Consider the following 13,700-nt stretch of genomic DNA (forward strand, 5'->3'; position numbering starts at 1 on the left):
TAGTTCTTCGTCTGAGGAAGACCCTGATACAGGGTCGAAACGTTACGTGTTAAGTGTTTTATCTTAATAAACTGCCTTGGTCAGCAACGTATTCGTTTTAATATGGAAAAAACAAGGCTTAATTATATTACAATAGGAATATAATGAATTCTAACTATAGTGTAAAATGAACTTGGAGTTGAACGGCATTGGGAGTGTCACTATTCATCTCAGCGGCCCCAAAAACTATGGATTCCACACTAATATCGGTTGTTTTACATGTCACCCTCTTCCCACCTCCTCCCCTAGGGGTACCAGGGGTGTCTTGGAGTTGAATGGCATTGGGAGTGTCACTATTCACCTTAGCGACACCGAAAACTATGGATTCCACACTAACATCGGTCGTTTTCGATTATTTTTACATGTCACACCCTTTCCATCCACACCCCTAGGGGTGCCAAGGGAATCTTAACCCTACAGTATTACTTTCCAGATTGTAAGTCATATGTGTACGAAGTTTGGTCATCATGAATGTCACCAATTAGCTTAGAGACTCCGAAAACTATGGATTCGACACTAATCTAGGTCATTTTTTAAATTTTATTTTTCACCCCCTCTCCATCCCGATAGGTGATGAACTTGGAGTTGAGTGGCATTGGGTGTGTCACTATTCATCGTAATCGGACATTTTTTGGCTCTGGGGTTTCCTTCATGGACAGAGGCATAGTCTGGGCGCATGCGATGCATGTGGGAAAAGAATTATTACTTTCTTTCACTTCAGATCCAACAAATGTAATATAAGCTTAGTTGAGCGCTCTCGTGCAAAATAAATACTTATCCTATATGAAGAAATTAGAATGTAGAAATGCTCATTAATGTCGTCGCAGAGCAAGCTGTCCAATGTACCGCATCAGCGAAGGAAGGTTTTAACGAGGGCAAGCGCTGCTCCCGTGTTTCTTCCCTCCCTTTTCCGCTTCTTCCCCTTCACAATGCGTGAATATCGTGTTGGCTGCATGCTGTGAGGTGACAGCTACAGAGGAGAGTATGCTTGTTGTTTCATTGAACAAAGAGGTGGCAGCAATTGATTTTTTCCTTGGAGGTACAGTGCAATGCACATTTAATTTAATGTTTGGTTTATTTTTATTTCTGGACCTCTTTCAAACTTCCATATGGCTTAGTGCAGTAATTTTCCGAAATATTTTTAAAAAATGACGGAAAATGAAACAGAAGTTGTGATACAGGATTATTATTATTATTTGACTTTGTAAAGATAAAGAATGAGTTGATTGCTCTCTATACTTTCCCCGGTTTGAAAATAAATCTGTACATGAACTAGTACCATATATGAACATGAACAATATTCATAACATTATGAGTGAAACTTACAAGTTGACTACACTTATTGTGTCAATACCAGCTTCAACTGCATCAGTGTAACGATCTTTTTCAGCATTAAGAAGAATTAATAATTATATTAGAGCAACCCAATCGCAAGAAAGATTAAGTGCTCTTGGTATATTATCCATTAAAAAGAGCTGCTTCTGAAAATTAAAGCATTGCCCTCATTTTATGAAGATGTTATAAGGGAATTTACCACTCAAAACAGAAGAGCAGAATTTACAATTATATTATTATAATTAAGTCTGGTCTTTTGTTCCTGAATATCTGATTGTAATCTAGGCCTCTACTATAATGTTATTTGCATAAGCCAAACAAACCTAAATTGTGATTCTCCAATGTAAATATAAACTGTTCATAAATATTAAGTGATTTTATAATTTTATGAAGACTTCCATATCAGACATCAAACCTGGTGAGTTTTGAACTTTATTATTCATATTACATTGCTTTATACGTTATGCAATATTTAGTAATGTTAATGTGCAAATCGTCAACTATTGAATACATATAATGCTATCCCCCATTCCATAATATATATGTTTTAAAAAAATTATGTACAGCATGCCCTTTATGAAAATCCACAATACGCCACTGTTCATGGAGAACATTTATGTCATTCAGTGAGTGAGTGAGTGAGTGAGCGAGTGGTGGGATTGGGGCATTATATATATTGGATTTGTACTTTACATAAGCTGGATCATGCTAGCAGAGAAGTTGAAACAGGTCCTTTTTGAGGTACTGAAACAGATCCTCTTCTTTTACCTTTCAAAATTCTGATTCCAATTTTTATTATATAGACATATAGTATTGGTAGTATGTGATTATGTGTGGCAGCACACCCTTAATGACAGTCCTGAGTCTGGTAATAATCAAGGTCTTCTCTCCAGAGTAGGTTGAGTATGTTACAGTCTTGTGTTATTGCAACTCCTGAGTTTCCACCATAATTTTATCAAATAGTATTAACTCTGTTTGCAACAAAAATGTGGTACAATCAGACAACTCTCCCCTAACTAAAAATTTAATAGTTTCTGCACACACATTTGGACACTTCTGGGTTACAAATGAATCCATTGACTTTTGTACATTTCAACACTGTTCACTGTTAGTGAGATTGATATTAATACGCGTATAAGCATTTATAACACCATAATCAAAGATGGTAAGAAAGTGAATCAATATCAAAATACATACCTCATTGTGAATGTGTGTCCAAATAATTTCCAAGCTGTTTGATGATGATGCATTGTAGTGGCTCACTATTCCAGCCTTCAATTCTTCTCTTAATGTGTCACCCAAATGTTCTCGGAAAACAAAAGCAAGCGTAGCTATCGTAAACTCTACCAGGAACATAAATATCACAAGGCTGAAATACTGTGGAAAGATGGAGAACAAAAAATTAGTATCTAATATGGATATTTAATTTTTTTTTAAATTAAACAAAGCCACTATGTATGGGCCAAGTTACATAAACCAGCCACTTACAGTCGAAGGTCTATGTATAGTTGGCTAGAAGAAATATGTCTGCCACTTTTTATTTTTAAAAAATTTGTTTGGTGTCTCCTGCTTCATTATATGATTAAAATTAAATCTTCATTAAAACAGAAAAAATATACACAAATAACTAAAATGGAATGGAGACCACATGTCCTTCAGTCTGAATTTCATAATTCTTGATAAATTTAATGATAATTTTTAAAAGTGTAAATGTATTTTGTTTGCACATGCATGCATAGTGCAGACACTAAACTACAATTTTGTTTAATTTATTTGCAGTACAAGAGCTGTGTACATATTACCTATCTAATTTTGGTCTCCCAGTTCTAAGGGTTCATACAAACTGAACTCAACTGTCTATTGGTTCTCATTCATTCCAAGTCATCACCAGGTTACAACTGAATACAATTCATTCCAATTTGCAATTCATTTTGATTCACTAATTAGTTACAATTGAACACAATTCATTCTAATTTAACGTAATTCATTCCAATTCACCAATCGGTTGAGATAAATTGGTCAAAACTCATATGGGCTAATGGAACCAACTGGAAAAATTTGTAATTGGTCCACCTTCAAGTTGTGTTTGTGTGTGTGATATGAGTGTAATACATTACCAAAATGATTTATTAAAACACTGTATGGGGATACAGAATTCTCTATTAAATTTACCCTACAATCTGAAGATAAAAAATCCTAGTTATTTATCTCAGAGTGAAATGTGAGTCATGTCTCATTTCATATGTGAAAATATCAAAGATAGTGAATAAATTCACCGACCTGTACTGATTTTCAATAACTTTGTGAACAGAAATGATACAACATCCTGAAGCAGAATACATTTGACCATTTACTTTGTGTAAGTTCAATATTGTTTGACTATTTTTTTTCTAACATCATTGTTTCTATTGTACTGAGCAATGTAAGTACAATATTCATAAAAATTCTGAATATTCCATTTTCACATACTATAGTTTTATGTCATATTGTTTTGTTTTTCATCTCTTCTGATTTTCGCTAGGTTAGTCCATGTAAGTATGGTCAAAGTTTTTTGTAATTCGAGGAAATCTCTGCCTCATTCACCTTGAATTATAGGGACTCCACTGCATTTTGTTAATTGAAATATTGGTATAGAACAAATGTAAGAAAGATAATTAAATTTTTGTACACACAGGAAGAGCTGAGCTTATCTGAAATGGTCAAATGTGTGTCATGTTTGGAAACTGATAACATTTTTTAAAAAGAGAAGAAGAAGAAATAGTTGCTGATAAGAGCAACAGAAGTACAATTGTAAATATTTTTCTGGAGCTGAATTCAGTACACAAACACACAGACACACATATGTGTGTGTATGAAAGGAAAAATGCAGAAATAAGAAATAAAAAATATCCACGATAGTGAATAAATCCACTGACTTGGATTGATTTTGAATAGACATGGACATGCATATTTGCTCATATTTGATATAACAACTTGGTATACAAGTTACATATTGGCTGGTAAATATTTTGATATAAACATTATTCATCGATTGAAAAATATTTATACTGCTTTTTCATGGAGCAACACAGATAAATAGAGTTCATGTGTACCATGTTGTTGCCTAACTGTTGGTGCAGAGTTCTTCTAGATATTTCAATGAGGAAACGTTTAGGGAAGGAGGCGGTAACTGGCACATAAGGAGCAGGTACTTTATATTGGGAGAGAAAAAGAATTTGACCTATAGGGGCTTGAACCTCATTGATAGTATTTGATTGCCCTTTCAAAGGACTCGTGCGACAGCACGGTCAGTCGCCATGTTTGCATGAAATAAGCAGTAGGCCATATTAGTGATTGTGATGTTACACTGGAAGATTGAGTCCAAACAAAGCAGTCTCGTGTTTTTCTCCTATTCAAAGCCATTGGATTTTCCATCGGAAGGGGTATTAAGAATTGTGACAACAGTTATGAGAATCAGGCTGAGTCCCATAGGTACGAAGTACAGACTTGAAGTATGTTCTTGATGGAAGTGACATCACCTAGTGCCAGGGGCGCCGACTTGTCAAAATTATTGGGGGAGGGGGCTCTGATCACTGAAATAAATGAATGAATGACTCACTCCCTCTCTTTTTAAAAATAAAAATTACGTCTTCGTATAGCAGTTTTTAAGCAGCTATTATATTCCTCATACAAATGAAATGTAACATGAAAAACGTTTAGAAAATGTTTCAAAGTCTCTTTACGTCAATTGTGTCTGCTCATTTGTTTTTTAGATAACAATTAACATTTTTATGTTAAGTATGTATTTACATTAAGAGACCAACCTAACAGTTTTATGCCGGCCTCGGTGGCCGAGCGTGTTGGGTGGTCGACTCAACCCGCTTTGATCCAGAGGTCTCGGGTTCGAGTCCCGGCGAGGGCATGGGTGTCTTTTAATGTCCGCAAGAGACATGTGATGGGTTGCAAATAACCCATAAAATAACGAATATTTAACAGTTTTATTTAATTATTTACATAAATGCTAATACAAATCGTAGGAAAATAGTTTTACTTTTTTGTTCTTGCTACAATATTTTACTTTTTAAATTTAATTTTGCACTAAAAAAAGCATGTACACTAAGATATAAATTGACATACACAACAAAAACATATGAACGTGATTTAAAAATAAAGCAAAAGTTGCTCTACCCAGTGGGTTATTTTTTTTTGAACTCATTAACAAGCGGTCTCAGGTCCAAATTATCAAGCACAGTTTGATGTATGTAGAGTACCGCTAAGCTGCTTAGTCTCTTCTGCCTCATTGATCTCAAATATGTCTTTAGTCGGCTAATAGCACTGAATGACCTTTCGACTGTGGCTGTCGTCACTGGCACAGTGCGGAGGACCATCATGAATTTGGCTCCTGGCTCTTTCTTCCAAAAGAAACTTCCTTGTGTCATGCATGGTAGTTAGAACCACTTTCTTCTGTTTGGCGATATCACCAAGCATGGACATGTGTAAGGAGAGCCTATCGGCATCCAAATCTTTGCGAAAGAATTCTCGCGTTTGCTGAAAGTTTGTTGTGCAACTGTTCACAGCTGAGATGCATTCTTTCTCTACGGCTGTTACTTTTTGTAATCCTGTAGATTCGTGTCCTTGTTTAACACATGATTTTGCTGTGTCACACACGTCAGTGTATATTGATTTATAATACTATTTTGGAGTGTATAACTTGTGATGTTTGGCAGCATCAAGATTTTCAAGTCTCTTAAGGACGTGACGTTGCCGGGGCAATTCTGGCTCAACGAGGCTCGGTTTGCCCTCTGTGAATTTCAGCCAAAACTGCTCAAAACACATTCGCTTTTCTTGAAAGATGTCAGTCAAGTATTTTAGTTTTGATTCCACTTCTGTAGCACCAATGCGTGGAAACTGAATCTTACAGTTTACCTCTTCTATTGGACCCATCACATGGCAGTAGAGGGAGAGAAAGAAAAATGTCTTGAAGTGAAGCATTGTCTCCAGATATCCAGCACATTTTAATGTTGCGTCAGTAGAATCTTCTTCAGAAAATTTCTCAAGAAAATTGGAAGGTTTTCATAGTTCCTTAAGATCTGTTGCATACTGGAGGCTCTCAACGTCCACCGACGAGGGCAAAGTGGTCGCAGTCCAGTATGGCCAGCTTTCTCATTCACATCAATAATATTCCTAAATATTTGCATTCTTTTAGGGGATCCCCAAACAGTCTTTAACAAGTCATTGGCTAAATTCATTATGTCTCTGATTAATATATGTATAACAGTAAATAATAATTATATACTTAGTATATAGTTATAAGTCATGTGTTTTGCTGTCTCCGGTCATAGCCCCCCCCCCCCAAAGTTGATGGTTTAGCGGTCTCAGCCCCCCAAAGTTGATGGTCTAGAACATTTCAAATGTGTATTTAAAGTTAAGTTCTTGTGGCACAATTCAGAGTAAACTTTACAAGAGGAGCAAAATAATACATTAGATCATCTTAAGCAAAATTATTTGGGGGGCTCTGCCCCCACATCATTAACATTGGGGGGCTCGAGCCCCCCTAAGCCCCATGGAGTCGACACCTATGCCTAGTGCAATTCGAAACGCCAGGTACACAAGCATTCGAGACCATAGCTCGGAGTAAGGATCGATGTAGACTTATTCACGTGATTTCTGCACTCGTTGTTCATTTGTTTGAAATCTCGGAGGTAGAAAGCCAGCAAGACAGGTTAAATACACGTTATGGGCCAGCAAGTTGTTGGTTGAAGTTCTTCTAATGTGTGGAAATGTATAAGAACATTTGAAACTACTATGTGATTTCTATGGTTAAAAACATGTGTTTAAAACGCGGGGGGGGGGGGGAGGCGAGTACTCAGTTTTATATACTGATCGTATTTGGCGCTGGAATCGAAGTGCAACTCGAAAGACTTTCACTTCCAGTCCATGACTTCAAGACCGCACTGCAAAACCATTCTCGGAGGATGGTTCAAGTATGGTCTTGCACCTTTCGGATATGGCCTAAATTTTGATGCGTATCGTGCATCAATGTAAAGATGGGATTTCAGAGAATGCGTCTACATAGAACACATACCATACAGATAACAATGTAAAGAAAAAAAGGAGCACGGAATCTAGTAAAGCGAATGCTCCTAACGGCGTGGCAGGCAATGAGCAGCGGCGCTGCAGTCACGTGAGGCTGCTTGTTTTCCATCATCCATAGCTGCAGCGTGACTGCACTTGAGATCGACTAAGCTTAGGCTGTGCGGAACTGGAATATCGAAATTTTCTTTTAAAAATGCATTCCTTTCTTATTCCAGTTATTCTTTACCTTATTCTCTGTGTTCTCATTGCATATCGTACATTGATGTACGATATGCATCACAATTTTGTATCATAACTTCTGTCAGACCCGTACCCAGGATTTTTTTGAGGGTCCATAGGCGAATTTTCATAAATTTTCTCTTTGTTTGGTTTCAGTTGGTGTTTTAAGTACACTTTATGCACAGTAAAGCTAATCGGGACTGGACCTACGGTTTAAGGTGAGATCCGAACCACTGTGTCATGTGCCTCCACCGGGTATCGAACCCGGGACCCCTTGATTACAAGGCAACGACGCTACCACTGCGCCATCGGGGAGGCATAAATTTTATATCATATTATACACTATATATGTGTGTGTATACGCGTACAGGGTGTCTGAAAAATAATAGGGAAAACTGATAAAGGTGAAAGTACACGATATTAGAAGCAAAAAAGTCTCAGTAAACATGGGTCTGCAAACGAGCCGTTTTCGAGATAATTGCGAATGTGTGGTTACAAGCTGCCACTGACTTCATTGTTTGTAAACGTCGTGCTAGTTGGTAAAATGCTAATAATGTGCAATTATCGTGTACTTTCACCTGTGTCACTTTGCGCTATTACTTATGAATCATATATATGGGGGAGGGGGGATATATGGGAGAGGGTGGTTAGAGAAATGTGCTCATTTTGCTACGAAATGTTGAAGAACAGCATTTTCTAACATATATGTATACAACCACGTGACAAATATTTGCAGTTGACCCTGACATTTGTTTCTGTCAAATAGCGAAAAGAAAAATTGTATGATACGATGTGTGCATAATACAAACCATTCAAATAGCCTACGAAAAGCAACATATGTGTGTGAGGTTGATAGATGAGGGTTCCCACCCATTTGCAAAGTCCCTGACATTTCCAGGTATTTTACATAACTGTGTAATGATTTAACATGCTAAAAAATATGCGTTACACTTTAACTTTGTAAGTTAATCAAATGAATCACGTTTGTTGAACATTTTTTAAAATAAATGAAAAAACCTTTTTATAAGCAATATTACCCAAAAGGAAGATTGTTGGGAAGATAAAAGGAAACGTGTTTCCGGTTACAAATTCTGCAAAGGAAAAATAATTTAATTCCCCTGACTTTTCCAGGTTTTGAAAGTATTATTTTTTTCTTTTTCTTTCCAAATGACCTTAGTCGTAGCCTTGTTTTCCTGACTCCTCCACTTGCCAGGGCTTTGGAGTCAGTGCAAACCCTGTAAATAAATTATCTGAAGGGAACGGATAAGTGACTTCACCCTGGCAGTGTGCCTGCTGGCATAAAATTGTTTCGATGGTGTATTTTCGCTTTTAGAATCTTATTCGACAGAAAAATAAATGCCGGTGGCAACCAAGTAGCTATTAAATGGGGATGCATACATGTGGGAAAGAAAATGCCATTTTTAACAGCTCGTAGGATCGAATTTTTTGGCCTTCATGTCCTCTGCACACTGTGAAAGTTGCCTGTTGTACGTTGTACGGTCACACCACAGTGTATTTATGTTCAAGACAATTACAAGTAGAAAAGAAGAAAAGTTGCAGTAAAACAAATGAGGACTAAAAGTGGTAAACGTTGTAAGTGCAAAAAGTGAAAGTGTTGGGAAATCGCATCGTTCCGCACATCAGCACGTAAGAACATGCACACTAGTGACCTCTTTATACGCCCTTTGAACTACTTAGAGGGCTACCAGCCAAATTTCACGTTTACCATATTATAAAGCATGTCACATTTCATAGTTTAACGTGAAAAACGGTATTTGAATTATTGTGGCACTTACAGCGTTTACCAATTTTAGTCTTTAAATTCTGATTGACAGAATTCCGTAAATAATAATGTACTTAATTTCTTGAGTGTTTTGGACAAATAACAATATATGTTAAAAGTACTTCAGGCAATTTTTTGCCCCAAAAATCTAGCAACGATTCTGCTGTGAAGTGGATTTACATAATATTATTAAACCCTAAGCCATTGAGTGGCAGAATGGACATAAGTTGCAGAAAAAGTCTGATGTTGGAAAAAGAAAACAAAGTTTTTTATCCTTCTGCTCAGTGGTAGCAAAAAGGGATCACAGACCTTGCGGTGCGGATGGAGAGCTATATGCATCTTATATGGTTGGTTTTGTATTGCAGTCATTGAGGAACATTTCTTCCATAATGTAAAGAATATAGAAAATTTCCCTATATTCTAATTATGTGAAACATTAGTGACACTGTAATAGAAGAAACCATTCAACAATCAAGGGGTTCCTATTTGTCGAGTGTCAAACAACTGTTTTTGGCTCATAAAAAGTTCAGACAATTTTAATAATGTACACAGTATTCTACAGAAAGTCCTACATAACCAGTACAATGTCTGTAGTGGTGCAAGAGTCTTTCTTCCCTTATAGTAAGTAGTGTCCGAGCCGAGACGAAAAAGTCGGGACATGGATTAAAAGGAATGGACTGTCCCGACTAAATCGGAACGTCTGATAGCCTTGCTTCAATGATTGTAGAACTAAAGTATGATAATATTGCAGACTGCAGACTTCTAGAGCCTGCCTCTGTCCAGAAACAACCTATTCATTTGCGCAAGGACAAAATCGAAATACATGCAAAATTTGAAAAACCGTCAACGTAATTTTTGTAGGTTTTTATAAGTTCAAATTATTTTTTTTCATGGCTCGAGGGAGGGCATGACCCCACTGCCCCCCCTTGGGTACGGGCCTGACTGCTGTCACAATCATTAAAGTTAGCTAGCTCTTCCAAAGGAAAATTCAATGCTTTATTAGGAGGGAAACACGTGCCACATTTGTTTGGACTCAAATCGTGCTCTGTCGTCTGCTGTGAAGTCACCTCTAATGTGGTCCATTGGGAAAAACAGCTTGCATACAACAGACTACTCAGTGGCGGGAAGTGTATCAGAAGAGACAAATATAGCGGGATAAATTCACTGGCTTCTCCCCTTTCCCGATTAAGGTTGTAGGAAACTATGAGTGGCACCCTTTACGGCAGAGTTTTTAAGATCAAGGTTGCATATGTGCGCTTACAATTACATACATTATATTATCCTCGAGATGAAGACTTACAGTTATCAGCATGCACCTGCTCTGGAACCAAGAACCGCAGCATCCAAAGAAGGCGACCACGAACATGATGACCCCCACCGTGATGCACAGACTGTCCGCACTTACTATGCTGTACTGGGGAAGCAGAGATGTGTATCCTTCGTATGCTAACCTCAGCCATATTCCAACACCCAGAACGCCGCAACCCACGAGCTGGAAAGAATAACACAGAACATATAAAATGTTTGGAAATTTGTCATGTTCATAATGCAGGGTAGGGCAGAAAAAACTGATGATTTTTAAAATGTTATAACACAGTAAATAAAAATAGTTCCCCTGTTATACAGTTATATGTATGACATTATTATTAAAACAAATATGATTTACATGAACATTAAGTGCGGAAAATTACACCTTGAAAAGAGGGCCCATTTTGATCCACACATTTTATATCATTTTAAAAATCATCAGGTTTTTCTGCCAAACACTATATGTATACTAATCCATATTTGTCTAAGATACTTAAAACTTGCTATTGTGTTCGCATTTTGTTTCTTTAACGTTGTGTCGCTTTTCTGCCACTTTTGGCTAAGCGACGGTGACTATGAATGATTGATTGATTTGATGTTTTAAGTCCACTTTAGGTACAGTAAGGCTAATCGGGACTGGGCTACAGTTTAAAGTGGGATCCGAACCCCTATGTGCCTCCAGACTATGAATGATATGTAGATGAACTGATGAAGGGAGGGCACAATATTATAATTAAAATTAAAGGAAAACGCGTTTCTTCAGTTTACAATTTTAAACGCATTCATTTTTTTTTTCAATTTATGACCATAAGTAGATATATATATAAAAAAATATAGAGTAATTGCCAAAGGCGCCCACAGAAGGGGTCATAACATGAAGAAAATGCAGTGGATAGGGGGATGCGATGCAAATTATCCCAGTGATTCTTTAGGAAAATTTTATTAACTGGGGGGAAAGCATCGCCCCACGTTTCCCCTGCTTTGACCATTGCTGCCCTCCGGAGAAAAATCCTGCGGGCAGCCCTGGTAATTTCAGAATAAATGGTATGTGTTTAATGTGACAAAAAATTATTATTGCTGTATCAACTTGCCGTCAGATTATACACACTTATTACACAAATAGAAATGCCTGTTATTTACGTAAATTTATGAAGCAGCCGCATATTTCCGTAACACCATTTACTTTAACTATGCATGTACGCACATTATGTAGACAGAATGTTTAAACAAAAATAGAAACAGAGAAGTAGCCTATCTTATATTCTGTGTAAGCTAGAAAGTCAACAGATAAAGATCTCCTTTTTTTAAGAATAAAAAATAAAAAAGAGACACCTTGCACGATCTCCACCCTACATTCAATCTCATTACTTGAATCGTCCGTTGGACATGTGTATAAATAACGCTCAATCAGTATGCTACTCACAAAACAACAACATAAATAGCGCAAGGGTTAAGTAATGGCCTCACTTTCTTTCCAGTGGCTGCAGATCCGTGAAGTTACGTTCACGTAGCACGTAGGCATTCATTCCTTTGGTGATTTTTAGGTAAATGACGTGCAAGTTTTTTGCTGCAAGACTTGCTCACATTGATTTACTGCGCGTCGTCTGCCAGACAAGAGGAAGATTTCGGGACGACCTAAAGAGTAACACGTTTATGGTGGAGTCAACCTTTCCTAATTTGGACAGGAATACTCCAACAGGCTCAAACATTAGGTTTGGAATGTTGGGAGACGTTGTTCCTTTGTCTTTATATGCAAAAATGTCGAGTGAATATGCACATCTTCTGTTGAACAGATGTGCATTGTGTTTTGGAAGGTTGGTATCACAATATATATTCGCTAAAAAACAAAGTAAGAAGATTTAGTGATCGGTAATCTCACTCCGTATAAGGAAAACGAAACAAAGGAAAGGTTATTTATCGATGCTTTTATACACTGGCGTATTTACAACATATTGACAAATAGTTGTTCCACTATGATTATGTGGCAGTCCCTAAGCAAGGCAGTCAATTTCCAAGACAAACTTTTCCTGCGGTTGCTTCTGTTTTCAACTTTCAAAATATTCTCGTTAAGAAAAACTAATTATCAAAATGAGTTTTATTTCGAACGAAATGGAGGAGTTCATCCACCCAATTTCCACGCAGACGTAGGTCATTTCTTCGAAACAAAAATTTGTAAATTCATATATTTAAATTGGATATTTTCCAGACAATCAGGTAATTTTATTTACGTATATTTTAGTAATTAATGAATATCTGTGTACTGAGTAAGATAATAATTTGAAATAAGAGTAAATAACTTCATTAAAATAATAATTTAATAACTATTATTATTATTATTTACAGTAAATAAATAAAAATTGCATCACAATTTACTTATTGCCCTTACATACGAAACAAAACCTAACTTAACCCATCTTTCTGTACGGTTAATTTCAAATCTTTTACTTCATCTGTGCCTTGATTAAATAATATAGCCAGATGTCAGCCGTGCACACCCTTTGACATGACCAATGTTGCCAGTACACCTCGTAACAATCATGCAGTTTTATGAATATGCCATAATTAACGCCATAAAATCGTCTGTAATGCACAAAATATGTAAAAATGTATCGTTATTTTATCAGTTCGCTAAATACCCACACAGACCTGCAAAATCATTGCAAGTGTGTCCATGTTTTTCTTTACTTCGAACAAAGACCTTTTTACACCTTAGTTTTTTTACACCTTAGTAACTTTTTTTGCATATTGAACGTTAATGGAGATCATGATTTTCTTTCTTAACGTTTAAAAAATATCTACATCAACAAAGTTAATAACCAGTGTAAGTTTCATGTCTTTATCGCTTTTTGTAGAAAGTTACGTGTATTCAAATTCTTGGTTGCATGACTTATCGGACACCCTGTATATGTTAATTGATTGATTTGGCTACTTTTAGTTCCCT

General features: G+C 36.7%; 1 protein-coding gene across 2 annotated transcripts in view; it reads right to left on the reverse strand.

The window, feature by feature from the left end:
- LOC145997234 (tetraspanin-9-like) overlaps positions 1-13,700 on the reverse strand; it is a 199,237-nt gene that overhangs the window by 19,198 nt on the left and 166,339 nt on the right. For both annotated transcript variants that reach the window (XM_083134048.1, XM_083134049.1), the window contains 2 exons: positions 10,752-10,943; positions 2,572-2,751 (listed from right to left, as the gene is read on the reverse strand). In XM_083134048.1, coding sequence (XP_082990174.1) covers positions 2,572-2,751; positions 10,752-10,943 — 372 coding nt within the window. The remainder of the gene's footprint in view (positions 1-2,571; positions 2,752-10,751; positions 10,944-13,700) is intronic.

The sequence above is a fragment of the Lepisma saccharinum genome, chromosome 13 (genome assembly GCF_977018435.1).
Source record: "Lepisma saccharinum chromosome 13, izLepSacc3.1, whole genome shotgun sequence".
NCBI classification, from domain to species: Eukaryota; Metazoa; Arthropoda; class Insecta; order Zygentoma; family Lepismatidae; genus Lepisma; species Lepisma saccharinum.